Below are 22,108 nucleotides of genomic sequence, written 5' to 3'. Positions count from 1 at the left end.
AGTAGATGTCAAAAGTTATATTGTAGTTAATCCTGAGGATGCAAGTATTGAAGTTTTAATAATTACTTTTAAAGTAAATAAAAAAGACCTCACATTCAATTGACAGTTCCTTTGTTCCTTCTCAGTGCTCTATCCCATAACTACTTAATTATACAGCTGTTATTATACAACAGAAGACTGTTGAATGAGGCCTTGGTACAGGAGCAAAATATGCTAGTATAAACTAGAAATCTTGTGGGAAGGAAGAAAGGATTGTAACCCTATGAATATATCACTTATTAAGGTAAGTACATTCTAAACTAACTCCTGTATTCAAATTTACAGGTACTTGTTTCCCAAGATAGTTATTAGGTTTAAATTCAGCAGTCCTGAGGCAGGTTTGTTCAAGATTGTCCCTTAAGCTTCCCTTTCTCAAGGCAACAGTTTGTCTTCAGCAATGACCTGAAGATATGTTTTCACTGCAGGAAGGAAGGGTGCATTTCTCAGGTGAATTTCTTACTTTTGGGTAAAGCAGCTTGTTTGAGCTATTCCAAGATTTAACAAATAAATAAATAAATAAATAAATAAAATGGTCAAATAAGAACAGTATGTAAATAACATATGAAATGTAGGGGTGGTACTGTGTATTCTTGTACATTTAGAAGTCTGAAAGTAAATTTATTGCTTTTACCATATTATTACACCTCAGGAGCATGCTCATTAAGCCTGAAGTTTGTACAAACCAAGGGACTTAAGTCATTTTACTAGTATATTTATTGTTTAAGCAGCTTAGAGTATTTTGCTTTGGTTCTGGTTTTATACCTTTTTAAAAATTATCATTGAACTAATGCCACAAGTTATACAAATATAAAATTATGCATACACTTCAGTGTATACCTCTTATTTTCTTTTGGCCTTTACACCCATTTTAGTTTCCCTGTACTGCTTTACCAGTAGGTGAATAAGAAAACAGACAGATTCCTTGAAAAATGAGATGGTGTAATAGGGATGTATGAGTGCTCATCATCATCTAAATCATTTTAGGACCTTTCTTTTCTAAAAGGTCTAATTTCTTCTCTGGCAAATAAAGTGTCTCAGGACCCAAACACACTCAGCTTTTTTCAGCCTTACCATTAACTTGGATGATGTTTGTTTTTCCTGCCTGTTCTCTGAAAAGGTTTCTTTGATTTAAACACACCTCATCCACCTGTCCTTTTGCTTCTTCTTTTTACCCCTCTCCTTCACCTCTCCTCCTCTCAGCTATGTGCTCTCTTCTTCTTCCTTTTAAAGAATAACCTCAGACCCAGAATCTCCAAGGGTTTTAATGCTTAATTGGAGCAATCTATTTTGTTTTCCCCATATATGCAATAGTTCAGCTTTTTCATCATATTTCTAAAAATATCACCAAAAAGTAAAACATGACTGCTAGCCTAATGACAAAAAATGCTCTTATTTTACTCTTATAATATTATTATAAATTGATATTATATTATCATGATTATAACATTTATCAATATATTGGAATAAAAATCAAAGAGAAGTAAGAGAAAAACTTCTGTGTTAACATGCATTATAATTGTGCATACACAACATGACTATTCCCATATTTTCCCTCATATTGGTCTCCTATATCTTACAATAAAATTTTCATTTCTTTTCATGACTCAGCATTGCTAGCAAGCTTCCTTTTGATATGTCTCAGTAATTTTTGTGTGTAGAGCACTAGCATGATTTCAAGCAAAAAAACTTTCTCCTTCTTTTATAGCAGAAATATACTCACAAAACCATCCATAGCCCATTTTTCCTCTTTCAACTTGTTGACAGATGTATGGGAGGGTGCTTTAATGAGATATATGTGGAGCATTAGCCGAGCTTCCTGGCTTTTATACACTCCTGTAGAATATAGTTTTAAAAATTTATGTTTGTGTTGAGTAGAGAAATTATTTCATGTTTAAAAATAAACATTTAATCTTTTGCCTTAAAAGGGAAAAGCAGGTATCATTGTTACAAACATTTTAGTTTAGCAAGATGAATTCTTTTATAAAATTATTTCAATTATCATAAGATTTCAATAGAAACTGTTTTTAGAGAGGAGAGAAGGGAAAACCTATGCATGCAGCTGTTACTTAATGGTTAGGGTAACAAGCCTTAGACAGAACAAACAGTGACAGTAATCTGATTTGAGATGGAAAATACTGTTCTGAATCAGGAAGAGTGTATTTGAACCTCTCATCCCCACTGTTAATATCTGTAATTTAGTCATCGGGTAAAGGAGATGATAATAGGAACATCCGCATCTAAATTCTTTTCTAAAAACAGGTGCTAAATTAAAAACTTCTAAATTTGAAAGTATCTCAAAAAATAGAATTGTTCTTCATCAGTCAATATTGCGACACAGTCTCTTCCAGACAGTAAGACTTGTATATAACCTCATTTAACTTGTAGGCATAATTAATTAACTCATTTTCATTCCTGCAAAATAAATGTTTAGAATCCAAATAACCTTATTTGTTACTTTGGAGAATGAAAATAAAATAGTAAGATATGCTTAGTGATTTAATCTTCTGTTACAAGAACAAAGACCATTAGTGAAAATACAGTCAAGATGTTTTTCTCCCACATTTTTAACCATTGTTATCAATTAATGGTTTAAAACACTAGATTTTAAATAGAAGACCTATCTAGTATGATCATTTCCTTTCTGACAGAGCACTGAAATCACTGTTCATTTCATATGAAGTCTTCTATTTGTAGAATCATACAAGGTTATCTTACACTTTACATGAACAAAAGTTAATGATGGCTAAAACTTAAACAATAACAAAACTAAAACCAAATCCAAGAAAAAGGAAAAAAAAAAAAAAAAAAAACCAAAATAAAACAAAACACCAAATAATTATACTTCCACCTCCATAAAAATCCACCAAACTGAAATTAAAATTCATTGATTTTACAGACTCGGTACATCACAGATCAGACTTCATGCTTTTACTGACTAACAAATGTGGATGACTTCAGACTAGATTTAATTAGTATGTGTTAGCTATGCATGAACTAAAATAGATCTCTTTGTTAACATAGCAGTATCCTTCATTTTGGTTGTTTCCTTTTATTGTGTTCATCCAAATTCTGTGATGTGAAGAACCAAAGACAGCACTGAGACACAGAAGATACTGGCTCTCTGCATCAGGTTTGTATGGCAAGGTTTTGGTAGCGGAGCAGGCTACAGGGGTGGCTTCTCTGACAAAGTGCCAGAAGCTTCCCCCATGTCCAACAGAGCCAATGCCAGACAACCTCAAGACAGACGATGCTGGCCAAAGCTGAGTCCATCAGCAACAGTGGTAGCACCTCTGTGGTAACATATTTAAGAAGGTGAGGAGAAAAACCTGCACAAAACCAGCAGCAGCCAGAAGAGAAGAGTGAGAATATGTGAGAGAAACAACTCTGCAGACAGCAAAGTCAGTGAAGAAGGAGGGGGAGGAGGTGCTCCAGGCATCAGAGATTCCCCTACAGACCATGGTGAAGACCGGGATGAGGCAGGCTGTGCCCCTGCAGCCCATGAAGGTTAACAGTGGAGCAGATACCTACCAGCAGGCTGTGGAGGACCCCACACTGGAGCAGGTGGATGCCTGAAGGAGGCTGTGACCCTGTGGGAACTCTGTGCTGGAGCAAGCTCCTGGAAGGACCTGTGGCTCCATAGAGAGAGAGGACCCCACAGTGGAGCAGGTTTGCTGGCAGGACTTGTGACCCCATGGGGGACCCGCACTGAAGCAGTCTGTTCCTGAATGACTGCTCCACATGGAAGGGACCCACGCTGGAGCAGTTAATGAAGAACTGTAGCCCACAGGAAGGACCCATGCTGGAGAAGTTTGTGAAAGGCTGTCTCCCATGGGTGGGACCCCACGCTGCCGCAGGTGAAGAGTGTGAAGAGGAAGGAGCAGCAGAGACAACGTGTGAGAAACTGATCAAAAACCCCATTCCCATCCCCCAGTGTCACTTGGAGGAGAGGAGATAGAGAAGTTGGGAGTAAAGTTGAGCTTTGGAAGAAGGGAGGGGTGGGGGGAAGGTGTTTTAAGATTTGGTTTTATTTCTTATCATCCTACTCTAATTTGATTGGCAATAAATTAAATTAATTTCCACAAGTCAAGTCTGTTTTACCCTTGACAGTAATTGGTAAGTGATGTCTCCCTGTCCTTATCTTGAGCCACAAGCTTTTCACTTTATTTTGCTTCCCCTGTTCAGCTGAGGAAGCGAGTGATAGAGCAACTTGGTGGGGACCTGGCATCCAGCCAGGGTCAACCCACCACATTCCCCAGTGGAAAAAATATATAACTAATGATGCATAAAACCACGAGCTAACACAGTAGCAGAAGGAATGAAATACTCAGTTATATAGTGCTCTTTGTATCTTAAGGTAGAGAAAGAAGAAATGCTGGTACAACCCAGTAGTTTAATATTTGACTGCAGTGCTGCGAAGAGACAATCTGGAACACAACAGAGTTTTCAGTCTAATAGAGTTTTGTATGTATGACCAGAAGAAAATGGTGGGTGATGTTACTGTGTTAAAATGAATTACAGAGAAGAAAAAGAATGGTCACATCTATCTTGTTGGTTGTTAATCAGAGAAAAAAACCCAAAACACTATGAAATGGAAACAGATCACATGCCCAGATATACCCCAGCTAAAAGAAGACATTAAACTTTGTCCTTCTCCATTAGTTCATTTACTCTAGGCTCTCACTACAGACTACAGTGAGATAGGCATCTCAAAAGTTCAATTCAGGTTAAGATGCAAACTACCTAGATGATTCAGAAACTGCAGTGAGAGACAGGGCAATGAGATTCCTAATTCATGTTTCTCATTTACATGCCTAAATTCACAGAACAAAAGGCTTCTCCACATTAAGGATATGTGATTGCCCTACAGGAGGTACCTTCATATATAAATCACCTCTGAGCTAACAAGCTCAAATGAATGTGGCCTTGGTAAGGTAGGGTATATTCTCTTGTCTTCAAGACTGCATTAACATTATCACACAGTGTTTGGTCACTTCACGAGCTTGGACAGTGTGCATCTAGAAATCATTGGGAACTTGGGAAAAAAAAAAAAAGTCAATCACATCTGCCATAAAAGTATCTTATAAATGAACATTTAGGAAATCCTTACATGAGGCTGAGGGCTGTGGTATGTGTACATGGGTATGAACATTATGTATGTACACTCGAGAGCATAGAGAAAAATTATCCACAGACCAAGGCACCACTGTTCTCTTCTAATTTACAATGGTGGATTTGCAAGCATTTCTTAGGGAAAGGCTCATGTGTTTCTTCAGAGCTGGCAACTGGTTTCCCAGTGTACAAAGGAGTGTTTAATCTGAGCCAAATAAACAAGGAAAAGCATTGCTATTTTCACTCATGCTAACCTGTTCAAAAGAACATGACCATTTCTAACCTGTGACAGACATATATACTATAATTACAACAAGTGCAGGTGTCAAAATAAAAAGAAGTAAAATAAGACGCAGCAAATGGTGGAAAGCAAAACAGTAAATGCTTCACAGTGAGAGAACTACTGTTCTTTCCAGAAAACAAGTTGAATATAGGAGAACTCTGATTCCCAGAGATATCCCATATGATATTCAACCCAGGACAAAACTAAACAGATTTCATATGATAGATTAAGTTCACACAGACAATGGAGACAAACACAGTTACCAGTCAGAAAATATTTTATGAAATGTTCAGTCCACCTACAGCTTCTCAAGTGTAACTCTTCAAAGGACAGCTACAAAATAACTGCAACAGACAAACCTAGTGACAAAAATTCACTATTCTACTGGATATCAGAAACTAGGAGCTTAACAGACATTCATTCTTTGGTCCATTACATTATTCCCATAGACCACCCCTCTTGGAACCATATGGGCTGAACTTTCCCCCCTCTTTTTTTCCAACAGGTTAATGTTCTGTCATTTCTGTTCTTGCCAATACATTTGGGATAAAGAGTGATATAAAACTATTTCAGAGAAAGGAGTCCTTAAGTGATGAACAAGATTAAGACTAGCAGTGTCCACCCCACACATAACTGTGATTTTTAGGCTTCTTCAGTCCTTGCAAAAACTGTTATAGACATAGGGTGAAGTTTCAAGAAAATAAGTTTGGGTGACAGTATTGATTTCAGGTGTTTCTTTTATGCTTTTTCACACCCCTGTGTTATAGCCTGCCACTCCTGTGGTGTGACAGGTCCATTGTCTCTGTGGCTGTGATGTTTCAATCAAGGAAATGACAGAGTTTGAAAAACAAGCAAAAACTATAAACCCAAACATTTTTACAGCCCTATCTGTAGCTTTTACTGGTGGTTCACAGCATAGACAACTGCGCATATTGTGCTAACATAACCATGGCAACAGTGCTCTGTGTGGCAGGGACTGTGGAATATCATAAACCAAGATTGCAATCAAGGGCTTCTTCTGAAATCACAGCATGAAAGGTAGCTACTTTTTTCAACTAGTCTACCAAATGCAATCTCTCCATGCTCTCCAAGTTCACAAAATATGTCTGCCTTGCTAGGTCAACATTTATATAATCATATTTCTTATTAGATAGGCTAATGTAGGTAATTATATGATTAAGAAATAAGAAGACCTCAGGAACAGTAATTTAGGTTTATTTATAATATTTAATGAAGAATCATGAGAATTAGGATGACTCTTTTATTCCTCATGGACCGTTAACTCCAAATATAATAAAAACCTGGGAAATTAAAAAATGGAAGAGAAGAGAAAGGTGGAAAAATCTTAAAAGTTTAAGTATTATGCAGAAAGTTACAGGGAAGCAGTGTATATAAGGCAGAGAAAATTAAATGGAAATTAGTTTTTCTTATCCCATACCTGATAGCAGCAATTCCATGTTGCTGTTTGTAAGTGTTGCATTTACTCTTCCTGAAGTCGCATTGAAACTGGTGACTGTCAAAGTCATGGGCTGCTTCTTGCTTTTGTAATTGTAAGATCCTTTCCATATATAATTTTGGGCAAATACATCATCAGGAACTGTACAGACATCAAACATGTTTCAGTATATTTTGCAATATTTAATACTTATGAAGGCAAGCATCTAACTATATATATATTATCAATATTATCATTTTCTCTACCATCTAAATTTCTATTAGGCATAATCTTCACATATAAAACATAGAAATCTGGCAAGAACATTTATGAAAGAAATGTATTTGTACTGAAGAACACAACCACAACTGTACCTTCAGTTGCTCCTTTCCTCAAATATGGACGTGTCCTAAAATTAAACTAACTTCACAAAATCTAATAGCTGTAAACAAAATATCAGATTCCTGTCACTGCAGAATCTTTCCTATGCCAACACAGACAGTCAGGGGGACATAGCTAGGATTAAACTTTGCAAAAATTAATATCAATTTAGATATAAAAATTTTTATAAGCACATATAAATTACATTAAAAGACTATAAGCATCTTCTTTATTATCTAGTCAATTTTGCTAATGAAAAAGTTGTATAAAAAGTTTTATCTTGTCTTCAAATATTTAAAAACATGAGTTTCACCAGGAGAAAAAGAATCCCCTAATTTAAAATTAAAATAGAACATAGCAGGGAGAAGAAATATGCTAGATTTATACATTTATATTTAATATTTATCATTATCCAACTGCAAAACTCTTAATTTAAGTAATGGTACTACAGGAACAGTATGGTTAAAAAAAATCCAAAAGTTACCTATCCAGTAAAAACAGATACATGCAAACCTTTAAAACCTTAACATGAGATACCATTTAAACAATTAAATTTAAGTTGGCTTAGGATGGGTTTACTACACTTTCCAAAGGAAATGTATCAAAGTTAGCCCTATAACAAATAATCACTACTTAAAATCAGCACTTTCACATTATTTGGAGTCACTCACACTGAACTTAAAGCTCTGGGTTCATGTGTGTATTGGCATCTCATGTCAGATAAACACAGAAGAATACTTGCCCCTTTCTCTCACAGGTTATCCTGAAATTCAAGACTGGGGCACACTAGAATACCCAACAGTCTTCCTTCGTCATTTATTTTATGGGTCACAGAGTCAAGCTGTCTTCCCCATGGAGGGTAAAAGAGCTTTTTTAGTTTTTTATTTGTGTATATATGCATACATTTTTTGATAAGTAAACACATTAAAACAAAACACCTAGATACTGGGCCTGCAAACTGCAAGTAAGGAAATTGCATGGTGCAAAATCTTATTTTGTTGATTTGTGATCTGTCTGAAATTTATTTCCTTACTTTCAGATAAACTGATTTTTACGTATTTTTTTTCAATTAATTGGAATTGCACAAAAAGCTTCTGAATGAAAGGAGTGATTGTATGACTACCATGTTGTACAGCATTAACAAACACAGTTTTGAAGTAGTGTACAACCTAATAAAAAAAAAAAAAAGAAGCCCCACAACCCCCACAAAACTCCCTATGCTAGGGAATTACTTTTAAATCTTTATTCACTACTGGTAGATATTTAATAGGGTTATTTTAGTTAAGAAGACTTCTCTCTTCAAAGCGTCTCTTCAGTGGACAGAGAAAGGTTTCCCTTGGATCTAGTCAGGACATCCAAAGACAGACTTCTTTAGCAAATCAGTGAAAACTGGAGTTGACTTTATCCAGTTAGAGACACTACCTTCTCTAGGCTGACATTAGCTTTTTTGAAAGCTAATACTGAAGTATTTGGGTAAAGCAATTTAAATTAGCAATATGTAAAAGATGTGTGAGACTGTGAAAAAAAACGTGAAGCAACACGTCTTTATTTCTGGGTGAGTAATATAGTTTTTGAATGGTATATTGCATAGGATCTTACACAGAACAACAGTCATTTCAGTTAAACCAATAAAACCCTCACTGCATTACAGTTAGAAATTATATATAGATATATATAATACCATATATTCTAGACTGACTTAAACATTAGGGAATAATTTCATTAATGGTGGTTTTGTTCTGTTAATGTAATGCCTAATCTAATACCCTCTATTCATTCTAAACCATTCAGTGCAGTCTCACTAAATTGATTCTCATTGTCTTGTCTGCAGAAAATGTTTAAAATTATAGATACCTCAAAATACTTACCACTTAGTTTGGGACTTGGTGTTCCCAAAGCTGGTCTGGGGTCTTTCACTAATATTTTGGAACCAGCTATTAGAAAGAATGAATGACAAAAAGACAAATCACAAGCAAATATGTTACTCAGAAACTAGGAAAGTAATTTCCATAGTGGAAATTATTAGTTAAAAAGGATATAAGATGATGTTTTAATCTCAAATATGAATGAGATTTCAGTGACTATCAAACCTTAGTATTACAGGAGCACATGCCCACTGATTTCTTCCATTGCCTCGTTTTCTTCTAAGTCACATCACCTGGATGCTACCAAGCTATTTCCAATACCCAAACAGTGCAGGCTTTCAACTTCATAATCCACATTTCAGGATTCACAGTCCTGGACAAAGCACCTAATATGTGAGATGTCTTCTAATATGTCATCTAAGGCAAGTAATGTAATTTAAATCAAGAGCCACACAAAATACCACTGTGAATACTGCTTTGACTGAAAGCAGTATAACACAAAACAGTGAAGAGATACATATCAAGTGCATTTTAAATCATGTTTTTCTCTAGAACTCAATTACCTTCAGCAGTATTGAGTGAGACATCTTCTGTTTAAGACTGAAAACCCAAAGATGAATGCTTAATCTCTTAACAATGAAGAATGTCATTGTTTCTTTAAAGAATAGCAACAGAAATAAATAAACAAATGAGGCTGTCCACAGTATCTCCAGCTGCTCAGCTGATTTGAGCACTAGAAATTGGAGAATTTAATTTCTTCTCTGCTTAGAGCAGGAATGCTCCCACCATTGAAGATGATGAACTAAATGCAATGGGACGGTGTCATTTCCTGCAGCTGAAACTATTTTATTTTGCAGAAACTAATTTGGATTCACTGGGCTATAAAGAAGACAAACAATTCTGTCTCCTAATGTAATATACTCTCACGCAGCACTAGGCTCCATTCCTTGCTCCAATGGTTATTTCAATATTTTGGATTTTGGATTTTGGCTTTGAACCCCAGCCTTTTCTCTCTGATGGATACTCTAAAAAAAACTAGACAAGAAAAGCAACTTCCCTCTGCCTGAGTGGAGTACTTTTCTGCATAAAAAGAAACTGTAGCAAGAAGCACTGAGAATATTTTTCTTGTGAATAACTTTTAGCTTATTATAGGAGGCTTGTTCTTGCTACATAGATTAAAACTGTCAAGAAACAAGGGCAGAGGTTGGAATTCAACCTTCGAGTTCTTACGGCCTGTTACTACTGACTGATTAATCTCTATTTCCTCTCTGTTTTGAAAGAAACTTACTGCGCTTTACTGAACACAGTTGATGTGGAGGGTGTGGTTCAACAGCATGGGCTGTTTGACTACATCAAGCTCAGACTATAAATATCTGGATCATACTTTCCAACGGGCTTTAGAATAAAAAGCTACTGAGTCAGTCATCCTTGCCAAGGTGAATACATAGTCAAGTTTAGAACAGAAATTTTAAATACAAAATAAAATTTAAATACAAGTTTTAAATACAAACCCAAAAATAAACCAAGCTTTCTATGGAGTTTAAGTTTCTAGAACTTTATCATGATTGCAGTTTTGCATTTAAAAGGACTAAACTCTGGTTTAATTTCCCTACAGATCATTTTAGAGCTCTCAATTCCGAATGTTTTATTCATTTTCATCCATTTCCAAGTTATTTATGTGAAGTTCATAATCACAGGTGAACAACCTGACCCAGTGCTCTTCTCCCTTCCATAGGACAGAAATGTTTCACCCCTCTGTAATAGGCAAAATTGAAAATAATTAAGAAATATTTTACTTTATCTAATTATAGTGAATACTTTACAATATGTTGCCATTCTTAGCTTTCTCTGCTGTTAAAAAGCAAGAGGCAAGACTTCTGATCCTAAAAATTTTGTATTTCTGTAACATTTTTTCAGGGATTTGGGAAACTAAGTTATATGACAAGGTAGATACACCCATAGTTACAACTTAATAAATTTTTTAAAAATCTCATAAAGGTTCCTTACTTTCAGATAGGGAAGATAATACTTATTTTTTAATATGATCAGCAGAAAATTCTTGGATCAAAATACAATCCATGAATCACATTTGCCCTGCCATAACACTTCCTGAGTATTGAACGACTCATAAGCTTCCTGGCAACTTGCTTTCTAACACTTTCCCAAAGTTCTGCTCTATTTTCCCCCAGCAATTGCCTGGTATGTAATGCCAGGACACCTGTTTTTTAGTAATACAAAATATTCATTTTCTATTTGCCTTCCAAGCAGCAGCATTTGGCTATATAGTGTTTGAATGCCTCTGCAAGAGCCCTGGGGATAACCACATCTGAAACATTAAATATCAGTTATCTGAAAAGTGCTTTAATTATTGAGGAAATAGAATTCCCAACAGTTGCTATACTTGAGGATGTTTCTTATCTCACATGAGAAAAAACATTATCACCATGATTTTGTTACAAGGTTTTCCATGCCCTGCCATGTTAAAGAATGTAGTAAAAATTATAAACAAAATAAAATGTTTGAACATAAATGACAAAGTAGATAAATACAATATTTTTGCAAGTAGTATATTCTTGTTTACATACCAGTATAAAATAATATTAAATCCTATGAATTAATTCCATGCAGTGATTCAGAAATCTACTTGGACTTTAGGCATCCTTCTCCAGTATTAGAATAGCATTATAGAACCATAGAATCATTTAGGTTGGAAAAGACCTTTAAGATCACTGAGTCCAACCTTAACCTAACATTTTCAATTCCACCACTAAACCATGGTACTAAGCTCCATGTCTACATGTCTTTGAAATACCTCCAGGGATGGTGACTCCATCACTTCCCTGGGCATCATTCTCCAACACATGACAGTTGTGAAGTTCAGTGAAGAACTTTTTCATAATATCCAATCTAAACCTCCCCTGGTGCAACTTGAGGATGTTTATTCTTGTCCTATAGCTAATCACATGGGAAAATAAACCTTTCAGGTAGTTGTAGAGAGCGATAAGGTCTCCCTTCTCCCTCCTTTTCTCTAGACTAAACAACCCCACTTCCCTCAGCCACTCATCATAAGACTTGTGCTCTAGTCCCTTCACCAGCTAAACAGCTTCAATGTTCTTCTTTGGACACACTCCACCACCTCAATATGTGTCTTGCAGTGAGGGGCCCAAATCTGAACACGGTATTCAAGGTTCAGCCTCACCAGTGTCAAGTACAGGGGGACAATCACTTCCCTAATGTTGCTGGCCACACTATTTCTGATACAATCCAGGATGCTATTGGCCTTCTTGGCCACCTGGGCACACTGCTGGCTCATATTCAGCCAGGTGTCAACCAACACCCCCAGGTCCTTTTCCACCAGGCAGCTTTCCAGACACTCTTCACCAGGCTTATAGTGTTGTATGGTGTTGTTATCACCCAAGTACAGGCCTGGCACTTAGTCTTGTTGAATCTCCTACAATTGATTTCCGGCCATCGATCCAGCCTGTCCAGATCCCTCAGTAGAGCCTTTCTACCCTCAAGCAGATCAGCACTCCCACCCAACTTGGTGTCATCTACAAACTTACTGAGGGTTCACTTGACCCCCTTGTCCAGATCTTTGATAAAGATATTACACAGAACTGGCTCCAATACTGAGCCCTGAGGAACATCACCTGTGACCAGATACCAACTGGATTTAACTCCATTTATCACAACTCCTTGGGCTTGGCCATCCAGTCAGGTTTTTTACCCAGTGAACAGTATGCCTGTGCAAGCCATGAGTGGCCAGTTTCTCTAGGAGAATGCTGTGGGGAATGGTGTCAAAGGCTTTACTAAATTCCAGGTAGACAACATCCACAGCCTTTCCCTCATCCACCTAGCCAGTCACCTTGACATAGAAAGAGATCAGGTTAGTCAAGAAGGACCCGCCTTTTACAAACCCAATCTAACTAGGTGTGATGACCTGGCTGTCCTGTACGTGACACACAATGGAACTCAAGATGATCTGCTCCATAATCATCCATGGCACCAAGGTCAGTCTGACAGGCCTGTAGCTCTTCAGATACTCTTTCCAGCCCTTCCTGTAGATGGGTGTCACATTTGCTAACCTCCGGTCAACTGGGACCTCCCCAGTTAGCCAGGACTTCTGATAAATGATTGAAAGTGGCTTAGTGAGCACTTGCACCAGCTCCCTCAATACCTTTGGGTGGATCCCATGCGGCTCCATAGACTTGTGTGTGTCTAAGTGGTGTAGCAGGTTGCTAAACGTTTCCCCTTGGATTTTTGGGGCTTCATTCTGTTCCCTGTCTTCCAGCTCAGTAGGCTAGGTACCCCAAGAACAATTTGTCTTACCATTAAAGACTGAGGCAAAGAAGGTATTAATTATGTTGGCCTTTTCCTCATCCTTTGTCACTATGTTTCACCCCCCACATCCAATAAAGGATGCAGATGCTCCCTAGTCCTTCTTTTGTTTCTAATGTGTTTATAGAAATATTTTTTGTCTTTTATGACAGTAGCCAGATAAAGTTCTAGTTGGGCTTCGGATCTTCTGCTTTTCTCCCTGTATAACCTCACAACATCCTTGCAGTCCTCCTGAGTGGTCTGTCCCTTCTTCCAAAGGCCATAAACTCTCCTTGTTTGTTTTCCTCTGTTCCAGCCAAATCTTTCTGTTCAGACAGGCCAGACTTCTTCCCTGCCGGCTTATCTTCCATCAGTTGGGGACAGCCTTCTCCTGTGCCTTTAAGATTTCTTTCTTGAATAATATCCAGCTTTTCTGGACTCCTTTGCCCTTCAGGAATGACTCCGAATGGACTCTGTCAACCAGGCTCCTAAACAAGCCAAAGTCTGCCCTCTGGAAGTCCAAGGTAGCAGTTCTGCTGACCCCCCTCCTTAATTGTCCAAGTATCAAAAACTTTATCATTTTGTGATCGCTATGCCCAAGATGGCCTCCAACTATCACATCAGCCACAAGTCCTTCTCTGTTCACAAAAAACAGTTTCAGCATGCTGGCTTCCCTAGTTGACTCACTCACCAGCTGTGCCAGGAAGTTATCTTCCACACAGTCCAAAAAAATCCTAGAGTGTTTCCTCTCCCCCATATTGCATTTCCAGCAGACATCGAGTAAGTTGATGTCCCTCACAAGAATGAGGGCTAGTGATTCTGAGACTTCTCCCAGCTGCTTATTGAATATTTCATCTGCTTCTTCATCCTGGTTGTGTGGTCTGTAACAGACTCTTACCTTGTTAATCTTCCCCCTAATTCTTATCCACAAACACAGAACCCTATCATCACCATCATCAAACTCTAGACAGTAAAAACACTCCCCAACATACAGGGCTACACCACTGACTCTCCTTCCTTGCCTATCCCTTCTTAAGAGTTTATATCCATCCATGGCAGCACTCCACTTGTGTGAGTCATCCCACCATGTTTCCATGATGACAACTATGTCACAGTAGTATTGCAATTGCCATAGCTGTCTTGCAGCTCACACAATCTCTGTAAATAAAATTATCCTGATCTAAGTGCAGTAGGTATGTTCAAAAATATCAAGAATCTTACTCTACTGGGCTTTTGAGAATGTAGTCCACACATGACTCAGTCAGAAGTCTAAAAGCACTATCCAGGTACTTGTCCTCCAGAATTATATCTGGAATTGACTTCTCTGAGCATGCAAATGAAAGACCAGTATATGAAAGCACATGTCCCGTTAAACACAGCTGGAAAAGAATTAGAGTTATCCTCTTAGATGTTTTCACTCCTAGCTCTCCTTGACTTTCTGACTTATCTTATTAGACTGCAAGTAAAGAAAATCACTGAAATACATTAGACGAGAGATACAGTGGGAAACAGAAGAGCTTACCTTCACAAACTGGAACTTTCCCTGTCCATGTGCCATCAGACCTACAGGCTCTATGCTCTGATCCTCCTGCCAGAAAGAACCCTGGCTGACAGGTGTAAATCAATGTATAACCAAGTGAGGGAAGATCCATTCCTGCAACATTAGCATGAGCTGGTGTTTCTGGTTGTTTACAGCTGTGAGCTAAAAAGAAAAGATAAAATAATCTTCAGTCAAAATGTATTTCTGAAAAAATAATCTATACTCATTCTGACAGGTAACCAGTGAACAAAAAAGCATCAATAAAAGCAACTTATTAATGTTTTAAAATCACATTAAAAATGACTGTATCATCTGTAAATTACTGTCCTGAGGCTGTAAATACACTCTTGAAAATGGACGTTTCAATCTCAAGGGACCAAGAACCAACTTAAATGCACTTGCACAACCAAAAGTAATTGTCTGCATACGCAAACATAAACTGCACATTTTACCATGGTTAAAAGCAATCATGACTTATGATTTACATGACTTACAATATCTGTGTAGCAGTGAATAAGAATAAATAAATGGGTCATTTGAAAAACACTATGAAAAGTCAAGGAAAATTTGTAGGTGCATCAAGTTCTACATATCACGCAGAAAAATCAATTACCATTCCTAATCTCATGCAAAGTTTCTTATATCTTTAACTCCCAAAACCGGAGAGTTTTGTGTTATCTCAAAACCAGCATACCTTCAAGAGCAGAGCTAACCTTTCAACACACTGAGCTACTGATTTGCTGTTTGCTTAGGGGGAACACTGGCACCAACTGAAACACTAATGCTGTTTTTTTCTGTGGATAGGTTCTCCATACACTGAAGTGATTCTATAAGGTCAGATCTTATAAGGTGAGACTATTTCCAGAAAAATACAGCTGGCTAGCTGAAAAACTAGAAAGATTGATGATAATGTTATACCTTCAGTAAATTAACACTATTTACTGAAGTGTAAAAGATCTAAGAAATTAAATGTCACTTTCTATACACAAGTAAGAAGATTCCCTCCGTTTCATATTCAAAAATTTCCAAATTACAAACCTTTTTTTCCCCCTTCTTAAAATACCCTGATTCCTTAGTTGGGAAATAAATAAAACTCTTTACTATAACTGATTGTAACTATCTGCTCCAGTACAAGTTAGGGTTGTGCAAGGCTTTCCTACATGTCCTGTTATCACCACCTCCTCTCTTCATTCGAAGGTTTGCACCCTTTTAGATAGAAATTTGTTATTTTCAACATCTCTCTGGATGAAGAGTTGTCTGTTATTCTCATTGTTTTTTGGTTTGGTTTGTTCTTTTTTTTTTTTTTTTTTTAAATTCCATAGTCTATTGTAGAAAAATTCACTCACAAAATCACATTTCTAGCTGCTATAAGCCAGTAATGCAACTTCATATTAAATTAATAAAATTATATACATTAACTTTATAACAGTGTTACTGTACCTAAATAGCCTCAATAAAATAACTGATAGATCAAAAATCTATCATTTACTTACGTATGCATTCTGGCTGGATTCCACTCCATGTAAGATCAGGAAGGCAAGTTCGTGTTGTTGAACCATGCAGAAGGTGTCCTTTCTTACACTGGAACTGAACAACATTTCCCACCTGTTGGAAAGTAGAAAACACAGTAATATTGTTATGAGGAAATATCAGTTTGCAGGGTTTTTTCCCAACTTTGATAGCAAACTCCACATAATACAGGTTTGATCAACTGTGATGCTCTTTCTGCAGAAAGTAAATTAATTTCACAGAGCACTTTGATATGAAATAAAAATTATCTTAATTCTCATTAAAATGACTCTCCCCTCAAACTGAAATCCTCTATGAAAGAGAATCAAAACCTCGTCTCCTGTGGTCTCCCTGGTCTGTTGCATTGGGCCCAGAACAGTTGAGGCACTGTGATTGTGGAAACCAGGCTTACTGTGGCTTCCTAGGTCTGGACCAAGGAGGACCCAGTTAGTCAATCTTGCAGCAAACCAGGGAAGTCACAGAGCTGAAATGGGTAATAGATTCTGCTGGACCTTTGTTGGATTAGACCCCCCTTTTGTGGAATGTTGAATGAATTCACAAATTATAATGAGAAATATTTCATTAGAACACACAAGTCCAGGCCAACAACACTGATTCATGCTTCAGAAACTATAATGTCCTATACTACTTTAATTTTGTTTCTTAATGACAAGAAGTAAAAAAGAATCATTCATCATACCATGCAGATAATAGAAACTGGAATGCAAGTACATCACAATTTACAATAGCAATTCATCTGAGATTAGGTTTTAATTATTATGCTTATGAATATGTGTTGCATAAAACAGAAAATAGAATTCTTTAGTCAATAACAGTTTCTGAACGAACATAACATGGATGACTTGTTCAACATGTCCACTCATAGTGACATTGATGAAAATGCAAATAATTCTCAGTTTCCATCAAAAGCAGAGAAATTAGATTATATATATATCATTCAGAGAGTAGTTTATTACATGCTGTGAGTGGTAAACTCAAATAGTACAGTGCATATATCACATCTACTGTTCTACAGTGACCTGTATTAATGTATTTATCAACTCATGTTTAAACAAGAAGTTGAAAACTTTGAACTGTGTATGACAGCACATTTATGGTTCTGTTCTGTGGTTTGTTTATTATTATTATTATTATTATTATTATTATTATTATTATTATTATTATTATTATTATTATTATTATTATTATTATTATTATGTTTACGTGTATAACACTTGATTCAAATTAATGCTCAAAGGCAAAATGTAGTCTCTTTCACAATAGTTTAGTCCTGGGAAACAGCATTTCACTGCTACAGTAATGATTTTAAACTTTATAGTGCTTTTCCATTTCAGCTCAAGCTTCTCATCAGAATTAAATTTAATAATAACCCATGAACTATGGATAGTAGCTCATCAACACAGTATGTGATTTAAAATTCATCTCCTTTTTTTTTTTTTTTTTCCTCTTTACTGTGCTCACTGGACTATGTAATTACTTCTAAAAGATTTTGAAGAAAATACACTAAATCACTTTCATCATTAAGCACAAAGTTGGAAAACACTAAAAGTTTTAGAAGTTGCACCAAATAGAAATAGAAGTACTTCTTTGTGTGATGAAGAGCTTAGTTAAAACAACCACCACCAATATATTACTTTACAACAAGTACTGGTCTTATGAAAGTTTGTTCATTTCAGTAATCTGCCTCTATCAAAGCAATCTCCGTTCACAACTACAGAAAGAATACCTGCCTTATTTAATCTTTAGCTATCAAGGAAGACAATACTTCAACGCTGTCTTTAAGACCAGGACACTTTCACCCTTGCTCACACCAAAAAAAATCCAACCAACACCAAACATAAGCTTGTAGAAATATATACTAAGAATGTAGTTTCTTAGTATATATCTGAACACAAACTTAATTTTCTTTCCACTTTATTCTTTCAAAGCCTACTCTAGGTACCTCCTGAATATCAAATATTTAAGAAAAAATATAATTGTTCTGTGACATGGTGTAGCTGCACATCATGGAAGTCAATGAGGTGAGGAGGTTAATTGGCTAATTATACTCAGATATCTATTCTAAACTGTATCTAAGTTAGAGATTTAAACTTCAGTAGTCAATGGCAACTCCACAATTAGTTACTGTATGATTTTAACTTCTTAGTTACACCACTTCACTTATTTTCAGTTAACATAATATGTGCTACATTCTCTTTTTTTTTAAAAAAAAAAAATCTTCTTTTCAGAGTTTGACAGTTCTCATGATGTGATTATCCTTCATGTATTAGCTCAACACTACTTAAATATGGGCAATTCTGAAATAATCAGATAATGGCAATCATTAAATTTTCACCTATTTTTTATATATAACGAATGACCTGAATGGAAAGTTCATATTCTGTAAGTTGAAAGAGCTGGAGAATCATGTCCATAAAGTTTAGACCTACAGGACTCAATAGGTAACACTGAAAAACAGGAAAGAGGTGTGTTTTTTCAGTTTTCTGCAACTTCTCTCTCTTCTTTAGTTGTTTATTGATAATTCTGGATTAGTTCTTTAGAAACTGTCTTCGGTTGGACATATATATTGAAGGAAAACCAATTACCTGAAGAGCAGAACCAAGAAATGCATAGAAATTTTTTCCATTGTCTGCCCGACTTCACTGCAGCTCTGCCTAACTTACGGCTCCTCTGAAGCTTGGATGCCTAAACATCAAATCAGTTTTTTAGTGATATAAATATTTCAGTGAGATAAGGAAATGGCTCCAATCGCCAAGGGACTGGAAAGGCTGAGTTGCTAGCGTTCCACAAGTTAAAAAACCAAATCAAAACAAAACAAAAACCCCCATGAAACAGCTAAAAAAAAAAAAAAAAAATCAAACAAAACTCGGAATAAACCATTGCTGATATTGTCACCAGTTGTTGCAATATCAACTTTTCCATCCAAGCCCATAACTACTAGTGAAAGTGTTTTATTTCTTTGCTCAAAATAAATTAACAAAAAGGGATGTCACCTGTATTATCATTGTTAGAGAAACACAACCTTTACGTATGTAAGATTCAAAAATAGCATGAAAAAAATACAACAGTTGCCCAAGTGATGAAGATGCTTTTAGAAGTGTTGCCATGCTGTTCAAGATGATTAATAAATAAATAAAGGACTATGACTCCCTGCTCCTAAAAAAAAAAAAAAAAAAAAAGCTTGCAAGCAATTTCAATTAATAAAAATTTAGAACAAAAAAGAGAGTAATTTGAAATTTACTGTTCAGGGAATCTATTTTGCAATATTGTTATGTCAGAGGCACCAGGTGGCGCTACAATACAGCCTTCTGTGGTCTTAAAAATTTCCCTGTCTTGAGTTGCTCTGATTTGTTCGAATTTTTTGTCATACAGCTTGAATAGAAGCACTAGTGGGGACAGCTGGGGAAACAGCTGAAATATCTTTGTTCACTGTAAGCTTTGGTATTAGGAAAGAACTGTTCTATATGCACCATCAGTTACTGTTTGGAAATTCCCAAAATCAACATCACTCACTTTTCCTAAGAACCAAAGACCATATATCTGCTATTCTCTAAGAGAAGAAATGGCAATCTGAGAAGAAAATGTATAAATATCAGCCTGCATCCATTTATAAAGAATAGGATAGTACTGTAGGTACTTTTTTTTCAACAAAGTAATATTATAACAATGTATAATAATTATAAAAATAATATTAAATTATTATCTTTATTATTTCTTATATTCCTTATAAGAATAGAAGATGCTTCTAACTTTCATGAGCTACTCTACAATCAATATTTTTTTAGACTTCAGTTTACCAAAGAAGATGAAGATACTCTAACAATCTTCTCCATCCCCAGCAATTCATGCCAAAGGATCAAAAGGCTAAGGGAATGTTAGTTATTTCTCTTCACTAACGTTTAGCATCGCCTTTTAAGTGAATGAAAACACAACTCTAAGTCTTTGCTTTATCTGTAGTTTGGTAGCCCACTAATACAGTATTGCCACTACCAGTAAAATACTATTGAGTTTGCAAGACCTCTGGGCACAGTCATGACAGGCTTCCTTTGTCTGAAAGTGTCTGGAGCTGCCTGGAATTTTGTTTGGGTTTTGTTTTTTTTTTTTTTTTTTTTTTTTTTTTTTTTGTTTTTTTTTGTTTTTTTTTTTTCTTTAAACTCGGTTTAGCTGTAACATCAAATCTTGTGATCAGGTGGTTATGACTAATTTCTATGCCTTTCTTTATCTTTTATGGTACAACCGCAGCTTCATATCCATAGTAGTAACAAGAAGCTATTATGTGCAGAATGAGCTATTTGCCACTAATGTGATGCATTACAGAGAAATACAGGCCTGGCACTGGAATGACAGCAAAGGCCTTGAGAAATGGAGACATGGGATGTGAAGAAGGTTACAGGCGCGGGTATGATAAGAGATGTGACACATGCTCATCACTGGACACTCACTTGCTGTGCTCAACTCATTCCTGGTAACTTAAAGAAATACAGACCTAGAGAAAATCAGGTTTCTGGGGTAAAAAAGAACAAGTATCTAACATAGGTGAAATGTTCCTTATAGAGTAGATTGAAATATAGTGTGGAGCTGCAGTATGACTAGGAAAGTGTGTTAAAAACATTATAAATAACCCCAGGTTAATCAAGAATGAGACACCCAAAAAAAAAAAAAAAGGGGAAAAAAAAAGACAAAATCATACTCTTGCCAGTGAAGCACTCCAGATTCTGACACTAGCATCCCCCACTGACACCAGGCTGAAGCTACAAGACTCAGGATCCTGAGAAACAGAAGGAGCCAGGAAAATTACACGGTGTCTGATAAGTCTTAAATTACTTTTTCATTGATACAGTGATGATGCCAACTGTGCTAATGGAGACAGCTATACTGTGATAGTACAGCACTTCTCTTAGAATTTCATCCTACAATTCAATCAACACTAAAGTTTTTATAAGCGTTACATTCACAGAAGCAGATTATTTGCAAGGTTGCTCCACATCTGCAGATCAAGTTTCATACAGCATTTCATAAAATAGAATCCAAGACCTTACAGGGCTACTAGCACTGTAATGTAGCTATTTTTATTTCTAAATTCAGGCTGCCCTTTGGCTCCCTACAGGCTTTAATCTAGGGGAAAATAGCTGAATTTCTACAAAAATATATGTTGGGAAAGTATGAGAAGTAATAAATCTTACATACATGACTGATTGGTCTAAGCAGTTCTAAACTGTTTCTTCAATTCAGTAGTATCTTGTGTTATGACAGCTTATGGTGAAAGTGCTATAAGCAATTTCTGTGTTACTAGCAATATATCTGAAGAAATATTTCAAAACCAATTTCTTTCCAAGGAGCAATTTATTTTCCAGATTACAGATGAAGTCAGTATTCACTAAGTTCTGAAGATATTTTGTCTTCATTGTAATACACTGTTTAGGTAGATCTGTCAAATCAAAAATACTCAGACAAAATCTAGACATCCTAGAAGTACATATTCATAAAAATTAAAGCAGGTGATGCTACTCATATACATGCCATGTCTGATATTCAAGTAGCACCAAACTGGTATTTTTATGTTATTTGAATGCACAAGAATCTGATCTGCTTCTGCTTCGTGAAGTCAG

The 22,108-nt window shown here is 36.2% G+C and overlaps 1 protein-coding gene across 1 annotated transcript in view; it reads right to left on the bottom strand.

The window, feature by feature from the left end:
• The window catches only part of CSMD3 (CUB and Sushi multiple domains 3), a 703,442-nt gene that overhangs the window by 6,132 nt on the left and 675,202 nt on the right, over nucleotides 1-22,108 (bottom strand). Inside the window, exons 64-68 of the mRNA XM_042785878.1 lie at nucleotides 16,463-16,574; nucleotides 14,952-15,131; nucleotides 9,116-9,181; nucleotides 6,870-7,028; nucleotides 1,760-1,872 (exon numbers count right to left, since the gene is read on the bottom strand). Coding sequence (XP_042641812.1) covers nucleotides 1,760-1,872; nucleotides 6,870-7,028; nucleotides 9,116-9,181; nucleotides 14,952-15,131; nucleotides 16,463-16,574 — 630 coding nt within the window. The remainder of the gene's footprint in view (nucleotides 1-1,759; nucleotides 1,873-6,869; nucleotides 7,029-9,115; nucleotides 9,182-14,951; nucleotides 15,132-16,462; nucleotides 16,575-22,108) is intronic.

This window comes from Tyto alba, unplaced genomic scaffold (assembly GCF_018691265.1).
Source record: "Tyto alba isolate M040663 unplaced genomic scaffold, T.alba_DEE_v4.0 Super-Scaffold_9, whole genome shotgun sequence".
In the NCBI taxonomy this organism is placed as follows: domain Eukaryota; kingdom Metazoa; phylum Chordata; class Aves; order Strigiformes; family Tytonidae; genus Tyto; species Tyto alba.
The sequence above is the reverse complement of the archived record's forward strand: the minus strand, read 5'-3'. Positions and strand labels throughout refer to the sequence as shown.